General features: G+C 50.8%; 1 protein-coding gene across 1 annotated transcript in view; it reads left to right on the top strand.

Annotated features, from left to right (window-relative positions):
* The first annotated feature begins 1,842 nt into the window (after nt 1-1,842).
* The window catches only part of EFHD2 (EF-hand domain family member D2), a 36,328-nt gene continuing 21,603 nt past the window's right edge, over nt 1,843-16,567 (top strand). The window contains exon 1 of the mRNA XM_015427912.1: nt 1,843-2,150. Within this exon, the coding sequence (XP_015283398.1) occupies nt 1,843-2,150 (308 nt within the window). The remainder of the gene's footprint in view (nt 2,151-16,567) is intronic.

The following is a 16,567-nucleotide window of genomic DNA, read 5'->3' on the forward strand; positions in this document are numbered from 1 at the left end:
ATCCTTCCATCAACTGTATTTCTTCAAACCCTCAAATTGAAGAAGGCCCCCCGAGGATCCTATGTACACTGACTTGCCAAGAAACCCCATTAAATGCAGTGGGCCTTTCTCCCAGGTAAACATGCACAGAGTCAGGCTTTCCAGTTTTCAGTTATGAGTTCCAATACTTGTCAGTCACTGCATTGATTTAATTGCAACCTGCCTTTCTCCCCAGTGGGGGACCTAAAGCAACTTATATGGTTCTTCTCGCTGACCCAGACTCCATCCTTCTGCCGTTTGGGGGATGAATGCAGCAGCAGCATCCCCAGCCACTGAAGGGGGCATATCGCCAATGAGGTATGCAGAGGGTGGCTGCAGCTCGGTGACACCCCCCCCCCATCTATTTGCTGTTCATGCTTTAAAAAGGTAAAGGTTCCCTTGCTCGAAAGCCAGCCGACTCAAGGGTTGCGGTGCTCATCTCCGTTTCAAAGCCGAAGAGCCAGCGCTGTCCGAAGACGTTTCCGTGGTCACGTGGCCGGCATGACTAAACACCAAGGCGCACGGAACGCTGTTACCTTCCCACCGAAGTGGTCCCTATTTATCTACTTGCAATTTCTTGCTTTCGAACTGCTAGGCTGGCAGGAGCTGGAAATAGAGACGGGAGCTCACTCCGTCATGCGGCACACTCGGGTCTCGAACTGCTTTACTCCCAAGCAAATCCCACGGAATTCCTCCAACCGAGTCTATTACATGCAGCAGAATGAAGCGGTAGAGTCTTGGGTCTGAAGAATGAACTGTACCACTTCAGAGCACCGGGCAGGGGAGTGCGTTATCCGGAGTGTGTTACCCCCGCCCGTAAAAAACTCCCCCTACAAGCTAAGTACGAAGCACAATAGGGAGAAAGGCTCTAGCCGAATGCTAATTTTCTACTGCACGCAACTAAATGGAGAGACACATTTAAACGAATGCGATTCTTCTTCTCCCCCCCCCCCTTCACGTGATAGGCCCGTCATTCTGTAGCACGCACGTGTAGAATTGGCCTCCGAGCCAGTTGGTTACATAGACAGCACTATTAAACCCTAATACCTCGCCTGGATTATGCTCGTGTAAATCAGCGCCGTTCCAGTTCCAGTGTTCCTACTTCCCCGGGGGGGGGGGGGGTGTCTACTAGATGCGGGAAATATCCGGACACGCAGCCCCTCCCTCGCCGGCAGTCTAGGAAAAAGTCTGAATTGGCAGATCGCGTTTGCGAAACGGCATTTTCTCCCCAAGCAATGGGCAGGATTGCAGGCCGATCCCGCGCACCTGCCCTCTTAAGCAAGCCCCCCCCCCCCCCCAACGCCCGACCGCACAACTGGGGCCCGCTTCTACGCAGTCCCACGAGGAAGCCCCCAAAGTGGGCTTCCCCAGCCCGGCATCCTAGCTGGGGAGCACGGGCTTACGTCCCATATCTGTGAAGACAAACCTGCAGCTTCGAGGGCCCGATCCCCACCCTGGCTGTTTGCTTGCCCCGCCTCCGAACCCGAGCACCTTTACCACCACCACCACCCCAAAATAAACCCTTCTTCAAGGCGGGAGAGCGTTGCAGTAGCACACCCACGTCAGTGCTGCAGCCTTGTGGGCTGCGGGGGAGGAGGAGGAGGAGGAGGAGGAGGAAGGGGGGGGGAAGCTAAAGCTGATCCCCCGTGCCCCTTCAGTGGCCAGGCTTCCAGGGGCTTAGAAGGCACAGGACTGCAAGCAACCTGGCAGGCTGACCCCCCTGCGTGTTGACTCGCAAGGAAGCCCCGGGGGGTTGCAAAAGGGCCGCCAGTTTGCAGGACTTCCTGCTCCTCCTCCTCCTCCCCCCCCCCCCCCCCGCGGGCGATGGCCACCGACGAGCTGGCCAGCAAGCTGAGCCGCCGCCTCCAGGTCGGGGAGCACAATGGCGAGGAGGCGGCGGCGGCGGCCGAGCAGGAGCCCGAGCCGCCGGCTCCCCCCGCCGCGGAGCCCGCCTTGGACAGCGGGGCGGGCGGCGAGCTGAGCGCCAAGCTGCAGCGGCGCTCCGAGCTCAACCAAGGCGGCGACCAGACGCAGCTCTCGCCGGGCAGCGGCCACAAGGTCTTCAGCCCCTACACCGAGTTCCGCGAGTTCTCCCGGAGGCAGATCAAGGACATGGAGCAGCTTTTCCGCCAGTGAGTCAGGGGAGAGAGGAGAGCGGGGGGCGGCCGGGGGAGAGCCTGGAGTGGCGGAGCCCCCCAAGGCCGGAGCGGGCTTGCTGGAGAGGGTGTCTCTGGGCACGTGCTGAGTGCCTCCAAGGAAGGAGCCCGCGGGACTGTAGGCAGATAGATATTGAAGCTCGGACTGGGAGCAACGGGGACCTGGCGGCCTTTTTCGCCACAAATCGACGGGGTGTGTGTGTGGGGGGAGATGTACTCTGCACTTGCTCAGGGGCACTGTTGTCAGTTTCTGCTCGCTTCTGCAGCAGGTGTAGTGCTGCTGTCTGGGCTAAGGGTGATGCAGCGTAGTAAACCCAATCCTAACATAAGCCGTCAGTGCATAAAAGAGGTTCTTTGGGGGCATTAGAGAAAAGTGTAGGTGTCTCCTACCCCCTTTCCTCCAGAAAAGGGGCCTTTGGCTCGCAAGGGAGCCAGCAGAGGGGAGAATCAGACGCCCCTCTCTGCCCTCCAGCTGGCCAAAGGTCCTTTTGTTTGCGGTGGTCTCGGAAAGGCCTTGCCCTATTATTGCATGAGTTATTCTTGTGCATGTTCCTTGGGGGGCAGGCATAGAGGGGTATTTTCCAAAGCCTGTGCCCCATCAGGATGGCACTGCCAACCCTGGCACCCCCCTGTCCCTTACCTTTGCTTGTTCTCTTTGACCCACTGAGCAATGACTGCAACAATGAAGTGGAAACCCACCTTCGGCATCTTGGCCGAGGGCCCCCCAAACCTGCATCTGACTCTGGATTCTAGGGGCTGGTGGAGGGTGGCACGATTTCTTTCCCTTCTCTTGGGGTCCACAGTTCTCGGCTCTTAGGGCCTCCCTGAGGCATTTTGCCATCAGGTGCAGAAGATCCAGACAGCAACAGATCTCTTACAAGCGCTCATTGACACCGGTCGCAAATGCACCAGCAAGTCTCCCTGCATACCACCCTTCACTGAAATGAATTCAACATGTGTAAAGATGTGTAAAGGCATGGGAGGAGGTGGTTGTTTTTCTTCTCTTTTGAAATCCCCTTTCCTTCTCCTCCAAGCCAAAATCTGTTTTTGCTCGTGTTCTTAGATCTAGGGTGTGCAGGGATAAAACGCAGGCTGTTAAAGGGGCAGATAATTGAACTTGGCAGCTTTTGATTAATTTTTCCCTTTTAAAAAGCCACTAACAGCCTGGTGCAGCAAACACTTGGCCGCCTGTGGGCAATGTTCCCTCCCATCAAGGAAACTTCAGACCCCCCCCCCTCCTAAAAGCAAAAGTAGGAAGTGGAGAGAAAGGAGCAACCCGGACCGCCCCTTTAATCTCAGTGAGGAAAAGCAGAGAAATGGAAGGTGTGCACAGCTTGACTCAGGCTAGACCAGAATGTTGTGTCTTCCATTTCTAAGGCTGAATCTTGAATTTCGTGGCGTCGTAATCAAGTTAGAGAGAACCCTGGGCATGCACGGAGTGCCCTTTCCTTCCAGGAAGGAAGGATTACCTGCTCCCATATCGGATTTCTTCTCTCGAACCTCTCCACAAAAGGTCTGACCAGTGGAATTTTCACCAAAAGTGGGGTACATAAGGAGAGCTCTACTGGATCAGACCAGTGGTCCCTCTTGTCCAGCATCCTGCCTCACACGGCGGCCAGCCAGTTGCTTCGGAGGGCCAACAACAGGGCATAGAGGCCAAAGCCTTCCCCTGTTGTTGCCTCCTGGCTCTGGGATGCAAAAGTTCAGTGCCTCTGGATGTGGAGGTTCCCTTTAGTCACCACGGTTAGTAACCACTGATAGATCTCTCCTCCCTGAATCTGTCTAAACTCCTATTAAAAAACATAAGAAGAACCCTGCTGGGTGGGACCAGTGGTCCATCCAGTCCAGCATCCTATACTCCAAACCAAACTCCTAGGGAATAAACGTACAGATACGTAAAGGGGCTTCCAAAGAGAAGTTCTTCCTGTCCATGTTTAAATCTGGAGCATTTTCTCCTGTTCTCTCCCAGCAAATATAGCCTTCTGTGTTCTTATTCACCAAGAGGTATCACTTTCGGAAGGGTTAACTTGTGGGAGTCGGAGACCAGAGGAGAAGCGGCTGTTCCTCATTTTCCCTGTGACTTTCTGCAGTGTTGTGTTTTTGCTGCAGTTCTCAGGCAGGTTTCCCCCTTCCCATTCGAACTTCACAGGACTCACCCCTGGAGAATTATTGTACTCCTTGCAGACAGATACCTTGCCGCAGCTTGCCAGCGGTGAGTTGTCATGGCTAATGTTGCAAAGGCTTCTAGAAATGTCTGGTGGGGACTAAAATTGTAAATGCACCTTCTTCTGCAAGGCCGGGGTTTGTGCAAGACAGACATTAAGTTCGACCGGAAGCATAAACCAAGTGCCCCGCAGTGAATATTAGATGACTTTGTCATGGAGGGAAGAGCTGTGGAGGGTTATCAAGTGTGATGGCCCAGTGGAGCCTCCATGCTCCAGGGCAATGCACCTCTGGGTACTGGATGGGATGGAAAAATCAAAGCAGAGGGTTTTTTCCTATAGCCGAACTACAAGTTTCCTGGGAGAATTTGGCTGTTGGGAATAGGGTGCTGGACTAGACAAGCTCCTGGTCTGAACCACCAAGGAGCATATCAAACGGAGGAGTTGTATCCTTTGACCATAGGCATACAGGCCCAGTTCCCGTTTTTGCCCTTCTGCAGTGTGCCCATGAATGCCCACGGTCAGTTTGGTATAGTGGAGACTCTAATCTGGGAGAACCAGGTTTGATATCCCCACTCCTCCACTTGCGCCTGGCTGGATGACCTTGGGCAAGCTGTAGTTCTGTCAGAGCTGTCCTTGAAAGAGCAGTTTCTGTCAGAGCTCTCTCAGCCCCACCTACCTCACAGGCAATGCTCCTTCTAAGCTTTGGAGTCTTGTGAGCAAAAATTCTACTTTGTGAGCTACTGGCATTAAAGTTGTGAGTGAGTGATCTGGCTACTGCATAAATTAGTCTGCTCTGGAGCCATTCTTCCTGAGATAAGACAAAGATGTGTGAGCCGGAGGCTAAAAAACTGTGAGCTAGCTCACACTAACTCAGCTTAGAGGGAACACTGCTCACAGGGTGTCTGTTGTGGGGAGAGTTTGTAAGCCGCTATATATCCAATCTCTTCCTCTTCTTCTTCCTTGACTTGCTAAAGCTATATTCTTGTGGACGCAAAGCTCTCCTTGTGCTGTGCCCACAGTGTGAGGAAGGGAGAGCTAAAAATCTTTTTAAAAAGATAACTCCACTGTATACAGCCCTTGGCTATCTGGGAGTATTTTGCTATTGGGCTGCATTCAGACCTTACCTATGAAATGTGTACAAACTCAGGTGGCTGCTTATCTTGCGTGCAGTCCCTATTCCTTATAAGGACCTAAAAGGTTGTCTGCTGAGTCAGACTAGGGCCAGTCTAGTCCAGCATCCTGTCCCAACCAGGAGTGCTAGAGGGGGCCGAGAAACAAGCACAGAGACCCAAACCTTCCCCTGATGTTGCCTCCTAGTTATACCTGGGAGGGAACCTCCACATTCAGAAGCAAATATTAGTGCCAGGAGCCAACATCATGGGAAGGCCTCGGCCTCTATGCCCTGTTGTTGGCCGTCCAGAGGAACTGCTTGGGCACGGTGTGAGACAGGCTGCTGGGCTAGATGGACCACTGGTCTGACCCAGCAGGGCTCTTCTGATGTTATAATATTTGGAAGCTTCTTCCCTCTGGGCATGGAGATTCCCTTCAGTCAGCATGGCCAGGAGCCGCTGATGGACTTCTCCTCCATAAATCTGTCTGATCCCCTTTTAAAGCCATCTATGTTCACAACCGGAGCTGCGGTGGCTCAAGTGGTTAAGACGCTGAACTGCAGGCTGTGGAAGGTCGGTAGTTCAGCCGTTCGAGTCCCGGGTGCCGCACGACGGAGTGAGCTCCCGTCTCTAGTTCCAGCTCCTGCCAACCTAGCAGTTCGAAAGCAAGAAATTGCAAGTAGATAAATAGGTACCACTTCGGTGGGAAGGTAACAGCGTTCCGTGCGCCTTGGGGTTTAGGCCACATGACCACAGAAACGTCTTCGGACAGCGCTGACTCTTCGGCTTTGAAACGGAGATGAGCACCGCAACCCTAGAGTCGGATTCGACTGGCTTTCGAGCAAGGGAACCTTTACCTTTACTTTATGTTCACAACCATCACCACATGTACCAGGCAGTGAAGTCCACAGTGTAATGAATCATTGTGCTTCCTGTCCTCCCCTTCATTTCTCATACCAAGATTCTTACGTTTGTCATTACCTCCATGATTTAGATGTACACCCCGTTTGTCTCCCCAGTGGAAACTCAAAGCGGAGGACAAGCATGGGAGATAGACTGGGCCACCCAGCAAGCTTCCAGGGCAGAATGGGGATTTGAGCTGTATCATTGTAGGCATGCCGTTTAAGTGAAATTAATTATCTTCCTCCCCCCCAAAAAAAACCCCCACAATTCTAAGTTTGGCTGGTTTAGGATCCTGGTGGGGAGGGGGGAGCTGACTCTCCAGTTAACCTGTGCAGCTGCATTTGTGTGCCATGGGTAACCGGAGCACGTGCGATTCTTGGCATGAGAAGGGAGGAGAGAAAATGTGGTACACGCACATGAGTGTTGGCCAGAAGCCGAGTTGGTGCACAGTTTTGCTTAACCACAGTGGTACGCGAAGTCTGAATACAGCCCTCAAGTCAAGAATTGTGGGCTTCTTTGAGACGGCAATACGTGTGGGTTGTTGTTTTTTTAAATTTCAGTGGCTGTTCTGTTTTATCAGTAATGGGGAAACACCTCCCTCTTGACTCCAAGACCCCGTTGAATATTCTGAGAACAGGGAAGCGGTTAACAGCTGATTCTGTAGCTGATCTGGCAGGGAAAGGTCTGAACCGGCTAGGTTGTGTAATTTTCTAGGCCAGTGAGACTGTTTCCTGTTCCTGTTAAGCTGAGGCAGAACGAAAATTTGCAGAGCGCTTGGTACCGGGAAACCCGGTGGCAGTGCGGTTTGCGGCGACCGTGGCCACTTCCCCCTGCATGGGGGTACCGTTCTTTTTTAGGTCTGTGTGCTGTGCATATGCACAGAAACACACACTCTTTGCACATAGGCCATTGCACGCAGAATCATCACGCTGTGTGCAAGGGAGGTCTTTCAGAGACAGCCCAACCCGGTGAGCACCACATGTGGCTTGTCTAGCGCTTTAGAGCCCAGGCAGAGGCAAATAGCTTGAGAAAACGTCTAAAGGAAAATAGAGTGGATCTTTGCACCGAAAAGTCGAGTCACTGGGGTCTCTGGAGCAAGAGGCTAAATGTTCCTTCCCCTCCCCAGAAGAACAGCCCTTCTGTTATGGAAAAGGGGTCTGCCCCTGAGACCCTTCTGGAGCCAGAGGTACACAAGCCCGCCTGCAGGATACAATGGAACATGAACAGAATGCATTTTTGCTGCCTCCAGCTACGTAGTTTGAACTGATTGCACATGGTCTCTCTCTCTCTTTCCATGGAACCCACTGTTTAACACTCTTCCTCCTCTTGCCGAATCTTGCGGCCCAACTGACCTTCGCCGCTTCTGCTTTCTTCTCAGAGCAGTCGCAAAGTAAATACATTTGCAACCTCTTTAAGATGCTCATGCCTTCTGATGCTTAAGGTGTTGGCACGTTTACTTTTCTGACTACTACACCGAAAGATTCCTGAACTCCAGTTAATTCACAAGTTCACATAGGATTTTTATTTCACTACAGATGCTAATTTCCTGCCCCTGGGCCTGCTCCAGTCAAGCTGATTACCATATACATTGTCCCCTTGGATCCTTTACAAGCATCTTTCCAACATCTCCCCCCCCCCCCCAGCCAGTTTGGTGTAGTGGTTAGGAGTTTGGACTCTAATCTCGGAGAACTGGGTTTGATTCCCCACTCCTCCCCACGCAGCTGCTGGTGTGACCTTGGGTCAGTCACAAGTTCTCTCAGAGCTGTTCTCTGAAGAGCCGTTCTCAAAAGAGCTCTCTCAGCCCCGCCTATCTCATAGGGTATCTGTTGTGGGGAGAGGAAGAGAAGAAGATTGTAAGCCACTCTGAGTGAAGGGCGGGGTATAAATCCAATCTCCTCCTCCTCTTCTTCTACTTCTTCTTCTTTTTCTTCTTCACCTTGACTAGAATAAAAGGGCTCAGATCTGCATTTCTACTCTCCTTGTGTCTGACGAAGGGATGAAAGCTCGTGCCCTGGAACTGTTATTGGCCCCTAAGATGCTCCTGGACTCAAAACGTAGCAGCGGACAAGAGTAGGTCACAGTTTCCAAAAAGGGCTATAAAGAGCGGTCAAGAGAGCGCGGTTCAGTAGTTCAAGGCGGGTATCGATTCGGTAGTAATATTTATGAAGTTTCGTATTGATTCAGCACATGTATATTTCCGAAACAATAGGACACTGGTATTTCAGAGGCAGCTGGAGAAGACAGTTCAGTCGAAATGCATTTGGGCCTTAATGGCTTTTCATGCGAATGCTTTATTACTTTGCAAAGTTTATTGAAAGGCGGCTGCTTTATTGGGATAACATATGTTCCTCGAATGGGTTTAGGGTTTTTTTTCCTGTCGGCCGATTTTGGTTTTCTGCTGGAGGAGTCGATCGGGGCTGCACAACTCAAGATTCCTTAAGTTGAAATACAGCTCCTTAGCTGAGTGTTGGCCCACCACAGAAAATTAGTTTCTTCCCACCCTCTGTCAGTGTAAGTTTCCTATTTTTGTTGCTGGCCTGGGAGTCCAAAAACGAGCACTCTCAAGCTTCCAGAAGGTTGAAATATGTAGCTGATAGGTTTGGCAGGTCACATGAGAATTTCTCACTGAGGCCTGTGGGAGGCATCGTAGAATCACAGAGTGGGAAGGGTCCACAGAGGCCTGCTCAATGTAGGATCAGCCTTAAAGCATCCCTGACAAGTGTTTGTCCAGCTGCTGCTTGAAGACTGCCAGGGAGGGGGAGCGCAACACCTCCTTAGGCAGCCGATTCCACTGCTAGAAGAAGAGATTGGATTTCTACCCCGCCCTTCACTACCCGAAGGAGTCTCAGAGCGGCTTACAAACTCCTTCCCCTTCCCCTCCCCACAACAGACACCCTGGGAGGTAGGTGGGGCTGAGAGAGTTATTTCCGGAACTGTCCTTGAGAGAACAGCTGTGCCAGAACTATGGCTTGCCCAAGGTCATCCAGCAGCCGCAAGTGGAGGTGTGGGGAATCAAACCCGGTTCTCCTAGATTAGAGTCCACACACTTAACCACTACACCAAACCACTACTCTTACTGTAAAAAAAAAATATTCTGATATCCAGTTGGTATCTTTCCACCCAATAAGAAGAAGAGGAGGAGGAGGAGGAGATTGGATTTATACCCCGCCCTTCACTACCCAAAGAAGTCTCAGAGCGGCTTACAATCTCCTTTCCCTTCGCTTCCCCACAACAGACACCCTGTGAGGTAGGCAGGGCTGAGAGAGCTCTGAGAGAACTGCCGGTGAGTGAACAGCTCTGAGAGAACTTGTAACTGACCCAAGGTCACACCAGCAGCTGCGTGTGGAGGAGTGGGGAATCGAACCCGGTTCTCCCAGATCAGAGTCCGTGCTTCTAACCACTACACCAAACTGGCTCCCTTTCTCTAAACGGACCCAATAATGACATTTCAGCAGGGACAGGGAGGAGTCACACAGACAACTTAACCTGAGCTGGGTGCCATTCAGTCCTGGAGCTGGGAGAGGTGGGGAAGCCAGCTTCAAGCATTACGTGCAGTAGTGCGGGATGGTGTTTCAAGAACATAATGGATATCCAGCCTTTCAGTTCGGGCTGGGGCCTTGCTCCTAGGCCGAGCCCGTGGCAATGTAAAGCAGCTGAGTAAGAGCCTGGCCTCTCGACAGGGTTGGCACTGCACACTGTGCGGATTATGGCCCAAACATTTTTGCCCTGGCACGCTTCGGCCTGGCTCGGAGATGTTATGAACCGGCACAGTTCCCATCGTTCTGACCGGAGACATGTACACATGACGTGGAGAAAGGTGTGTTGCAGGTGCCCCTGGAAGGATCAGTGTAAATCCATGTATAGAGAATTATGCTCCCTTTCCCCTGTGTAATGTCTGGGGGGGGGGGCATGCAAGCCGGCTTCGAGGCTAGAGGGGAGCAGAGTTTTCAAGAGGGGGCGTTACACTTTTCCCCATAGAACTGGTAAGGGAAAACTGAGAGGTTTTCACCCCAACCAGCTTGAAGCTTAACTTGGGCTTGTGAGCACCCAGTCACTTGGTACGCTAACAATTCTCTCCTGGAGACCAGGCAGAGTTCTGTCGGTGCAAAGATGGTGTCTCTCATTTCTGGCTGTCATAAAAGACCAAGACAGGCAGGTCTGTACCGATTGTTCTGGGCCAGTAACTTGGGCACGTGCTTCCAAGGGTGGTTTAAATTGCAGCCTTGGGGGCAGACAGTGGGGGAAGAGGACAGAGGGAGAAAGATTGCAGCCTCCTCTAATGGAAGCTTTTGCAGCGTTCTGAATATTGTCACGCACTCTGCTCGTGTGTGTGTGTGCGCGTGCCAGTCACACACTGAGCCTAACCTACCTTGAAGGGTTGTTGTGTGAGGATAAAAATCAAGAATGGTGGAAGTCCCCTTTGGGTCTCCTGTTGGAGAGAAAGGCGGGGGAGAAATGAAGTAAATACAGAACAGTAGTAATATTAAATAAGGTCTTGCATCAGAAAGGCCTTGAAACATTTCCATTAGAATCTTTGCCAGTTGTTTTTTTTTTTTAATAAATTATAATCTCAGATAAAGAACTGATTTGCCATATTGTTGAGTCAAGTCTCATGCTGGCAAAGAAGCCGCAGCTGTCTCCAGCGCTTAGGAATACAGAGCGAGCGGTTTTTTCAGTCGCTGACGCATTTCTCCCAAAGACGCATCCCTTGCAACGCCCTCTCAGCCCGTTTGGTCGCAGCACTAGGAAGGGCAGCTGGAAAACTAGGGGGGGAAACGGTCCATAAAGAAGAAGAACAGCAAGGAGAGGGCGGAGCAGATACCATAGAAGACAGGGACGGAGACCAGGGAGCAACAGGTGGCGAGGCCAAACAAACATACGACCTGCGGCTTAGAGGACCAAAGTAACTCTTTATAAACTTGAGATTTGCAAACAAAGACGAAGATGAAAGAACTCTGAGCACACACAGAAGACGATGGAGAGAATACTAACACGGACTTACTAACTTCCGATTACATTGACTTAAACGAAAAGTTATTTGTTTTGAATACTAACAGGATACTAATTGTTGAGGACCCTCCCTCTTGGGTTTTTAGTTATAGTGTGGGTTTTTATTTGCTGTCCTTTATCCTGGGTTAACTTTTCCCTTCCCCTTTTTCTTTTCTGTAGTGTTTAGGTGTAACAAAAAAATAATAAAGCTACCCTGTTCTCAGGGGATTAAAAAAAAAAAGAAAACTAGGGGGGAAACGGTCCATAAAAGAGAGAAAGAGAGTACGCTACCGGCGTGCAAGTCAGCAGACCGAAAGACCCACCTCGATTATCATCCCAAGTCTCTGGGAAAAGTACAGCGGTGGCCAGGGGGAAGGATGTGTAGGATGTAGCTACAGTGGCATCTTGCACACAGCAGGTGGGGTGGAGCGTGCAATGCGGTGCCGTCTGCCGGTTGCAAATCCTGTTACGAAAGATTACTGCCCGGTAGATGGTGGACAGGAGGAGTCTGTCCGGAACTGGCCCGGGTGGCCGAAATCCACCTCTAAACATTTAGCTAGAACGTCCCAATTTTCAAAGTCACGTGTCCGGTCCCCTGGGCAGGTACAGAGAAGATCAGGAGATCAGTAGGAAGCCAAGTAGGAGAACAAGGCCCTTAACAGTCTGGGACGTACGTATCTTCGGGACCACCTCTCCTGGTATACCCCCGGGAGAGCATTGTGCTCAGTAGATCAGAATCTGTTGGTGGTCCCCAGCCCAAGAGATATCTGGCTGTCCTCAACAGAGCCAGGGGGTTTTCCGACTAACATCCATGCCCTGCAGGACTTGATGCAGCTCTGCAGGGCCTGTAAGGCAGAGATGTCCTGCCAGGCGTTGGTCGAGGACAGCGAGGGTTCCCGCTTCGCGGCACTCCCACCCGCTGCCTCTCTGTGCAGCAGGGGCACCATTAGAATTTTCAGCACCCTCTGTTAGACTCCTTGCTGTGCTTTGTTGCTTTTTAAATGACGTGTGATACTGTACTGTCGTACGCCGCCCGGAGCCCTGTCTTTCGGGGGAGGGCGGTTTAAAGTCGAGTTTAATAAATAAAAATAAAAGCTTTAATCAGTGGGGGGGGGAGAAAACACCACTGGCAAAAAATGAACACACAAGCAAATAAGCAAGTATATAATAATCAATTAAGCATAACAGCTAACAGCAAATATAATATCAATCAATTGGCCAAAGTGCAATAATGAAGCATAATAGAAACAGAGTCTACAGTCTTTCCATATATCTACATATATCTACTCCAGCATAGAAGCAATATCAGAGTCCAAATTGGAGTGCAAGTCATCAAATTTTCTGAGCCATAAAGAGCCGACGCGTAATCCGGATGCCTGTTGCCGCGTTTTGAATAATTCTTATTCAAGCATGGCTGTAATGGGACCCAGTCTCAAAAGCTGGCATATACTAAGCCAGAATGGTCAGTCAAGGAGGAATAAGGGTCCTCTAAGTGCCGACTGTGGTTGGAGGCACATGATGCGGCCACTCTGCTGAAACAAAGCCAGTCTGGAAGGAAAGGCCTCCTGGGATCCTGACCCGTACTGCGCTGTGCTGACTCACAGTGACCCTTCATGGGTTTTCAGGGCAAGAGATGAACAGAGGTGGTTTGTCATTGCCTGCCTCTGCATAGCCACCCTGGTCTTCCTTGGTGGTCAGCAGGGCTATTTTTGGGCAGGAACGCACAGGAACAGAGTTCTGGCTGGCTCCCAAGTTGGCCACGCCCAGCAGGAACTCATTAACATAATAGGCCACACCCAACAGCAGAAACTCATTAGGATTGGCCACAATTAGGGGGCGTGGCCTAACATGCAAAGGAGTTCCTGCTCCAAACAAAAAGCCCTGGGTTTTGACAACAAACAAGATAAAGAGAATAAGAAGCAAAAGGTGGGTGTGGTTGGATGACCACACTTCTGGTAACATGGGGGTGTGGCCTAATAGGCGAATGAACTGCGATGTCAGGGGTGTGGCCTAATATGCTAATAGGTTTCTGCTGCTGGGTGTGGCCTATTATGCTAATGAGTTCCTGCCAGGCTTTTTCTACAAAAAAAGCCCTGGTGGTAAGAATACAACAGTACAGGAAACTGCTCTCCCCCCACCACAGGATGTGAACATAGAAGCAAACTCTCTCTGCCCAATGTCCCTACCTGTATGCGGTGCTGTATGGTTGGTAAAAGAAATGGGGGTCACTGGGGGAGTGGGGGGAGGGAGAAGTTGCTGTGAGTTTCTCCCTCCCTCCCTCCCATCTATTTGCTTTCTTGGCTCTCTCTCTCTCTCTTTCTTTCCACCTCTTTCCTTCTTTCTTTCCACCCCTCTCCCTTTCTCTCTCTCTCTCAGACAAATAAATATCATTCGCAAACAAATATCACTGAACAAATAAATAGCACTTTCAATATTTGTTTTTACCCCTTCGGCTTTTATTTTTAGAGTCTCGTTTAATGTTAATAAAAAGCAAATCTGCATATTTCCCAATAAAAACGTGTGTGCAATATTTGTTCGTGTCTTGCGGCTCTCAAACATCTGATGTTTATTCTATGTGGGCTCTTACGTTGAGCAAGTTTGGCCACCCCTGGAGTAGATGACCCTTGGGATCCCTTCTGGCTCTATGTTTCTGTGTCTAGGTCAGAGGCCTTTCTGCTCGCTCTGAGTCGTTGTGGATCAGTCATTCATCCGTTCCTGGATACTCCTTGCTTCTCTCCTTCTCCCTGCCTGTCGTGTTTTCATTAGAAGATTTCCTTGGTGGTCTCCCCTCCAAGTACCAACCCAGGCTGACCCTGCGTAGCTTCCCCGTTCTGACCAGGTTGAACTAAGCTGGGGTATTCAGTCCACTGGTGGACAAACGAAGGGGCATTTTCAAAGCGTGTCCTCCAGCCGGCTAAGAAACGGAAGGTCGTATTTCTGTTTCAAGTTCTGCTGATCTAAAATATTCAGGACTGGTGGGGAGCAGTTATTTCCAGGTGCTGATGGGGGATTAGCTAGAAGAACTAAATCAGGCAGTTCTTGCGTTCTCGAGGACCGATATAATATTCAGGCACGCTTCCCGAGCGTGGCGCTTATTTCATAGGATGATGTATCTATACCCTGCTTTTCAGCCAAGTTGGCTCCTGATCAAGCTTACAATTAAAATCCATCATGGTGTTTTTTTTCTCCCCTTCCATAAAACCTATCGCTGAGATGTAGCCCAGTTCTTGGAAATCCTTCCCCCATAAGAAAAGGAACCTTTACCTTTAAACACTCCTTGCTTCTCTCTCTTTCTCTCTGCCCCTGTTTTTTTTTTCTTAGGAGGAGAGGTGAGGGAGTAGGGCAGATTTCCCTGTGTTGAAGAATGTGAATGGACGTTAAGCAAGAAGAGGGGCCTACCCTTTGTTATTCGGGGAGGACTGCGGTTAGAAACCCCGGACCTCATGGCCGAATTAACGAGATCTGTGGGATTCATTTGTCAAAGTCCCCAGCTCCCGCTCTCACGGGCCTTAATCTTCGATGCCTTCATCTAACTGCCACATTCGTTTATTTGGAGACTGGCTGACGGTTCCCGGCTCCATCTACAGAGCAGCTGCCCGCAGCCTTTGGTGGGAGATTCTTGCAAAAAGAGAGACCCCCTCTGGCCAAACTCCGTCTACCTCCCGGGAGCCCACTTGGGCCTTCCAGAGCACGAAAGGCTACATTTAGGAGACTGAGGGAGCGATCCTAAGCAGGTCTACTCAGAAGTAGGCCCCGGGTTTAGCCACTGGGTCTTACTCCCGGGGAAGTGTTTTGTCGCTTTGCAGCTTCGATCTTGGACCCTAAGGTGTGTAAGCAGAGTGTCACTAAAAGTTGGCCAGTTCCCTGCAACTCCTCCCCCCATTGGGCTCCTGGGCGGCTGGTAGGCCCAAAGGAACAGAGTGGGGAACAGACGGAGAGACTTCAGCAGGAAAATCCCTTTCCTCCCCCTAAGAGACGCCAATGTTGGATCAGGCCAAAGGCCCATCCAGTCCAACACTCTGTGTCACACAGTGGACAGAAATACCAGGTGCCATCAGGAGGTCCACCAGTGGGGCCAGGACATTAGAAGCCCTCCCCCTCTTTGCCTCCTCCCTTTATCTCACCGTATTTTGGCCACCCAATGAGAAGGGAGCACTCCCTGGAGAAGACCCTGGTGCTGGGAAAGATTGAAGGTCAAAGAAGACGGGGACGGCAAAGGATGAGATGGTTGGACAGTGTTACCGATGTAATGAGCATGGGGTTGAGTCGGCTCCGGATGGGGACGGCAAAGGATGAGGTGGTTAGACAGTATCATAGATGCAATGAACATGAAATTGAGCAAACTTCAGAGGACGGCGGAAGACAGGAAGGCCTGGCGTGATCTGGTCTATGGGGTCGCGGAGAGTCGGACTCGGCTGTGCGACTGAACAACAACAAAAAATTCTTCTACTTTAAGCATCCTTCTTCCTCTAAGACTCCCATCCCAGCCTGGGAGAAAAAGGGGGAGGATCGAGTTCCCTCCCTATGCATGTTCTAGCCATAAAAGAACCCCCACCCACCCACTTTACATACAAACGGGCAGATGTGTAAGAACATTCATGGGGATCTTCTCCTCAGTCAAGTCTAGTTTGGCCATAAGTGTGTTTGGGATTGTGCCCTTAGTGTGAATTGAGGTCCACCCAGGTATTTTATGCTTGGGCTGGCTGCATCCCGTATACCCTTGACCTGGATAACCGGGTCCCACCAAATCTTGGAAGCTAAGCAGGGTTGGCCCTGGCTAGTATTTGGATGGCAACCTCCAAGGAATACCAGGGTTGTGATGCAGGGGCAGGCGATGGCAAGCCACCTCTGAAACGTCTCTTACCTTAAAAACAAGCCTAGCTCACCATCTAGTGGTGCATAATGCTAAAAGAGATAGAACTTCTGACTGCCAGACAGTCTTAGGATCTCCTGGCTATATTACACACAAGGGCATACAATAATTATTATTACTTCCCGTGCAAGGCATGTACCTCCCTTTTGTGAATGGTGGATTGCATGCAGAGCATTCCATACAGACCTCCAGCGGATTGTTTATTTACTTTGTCCATTCCTTGCTTTCCTCCTCAATGGGAGCCCGAGTTGGCTCACGTAATTCTCCTCCCCTCCGTTTTATCCTCACAACAATCCTGTGAGGTAGGTTAGGCTGAGAGGGCGTGACTGGCCCAAAGTCACCCAGCAGGCTTCC

Source organism: Gekko japonicus, unplaced genomic scaffold (assembly GCF_001447785.1).
Source record: "Gekko japonicus isolate JY-2015 unplaced genomic scaffold, Gekko_japonicus_V1.1 scaffold435, whole genome shotgun sequence".
In the NCBI taxonomy this organism is placed as follows: Eukaryota; Metazoa; Chordata; class Lepidosauria; order Squamata; family Gekkonidae; genus Gekko; species Gekko japonicus.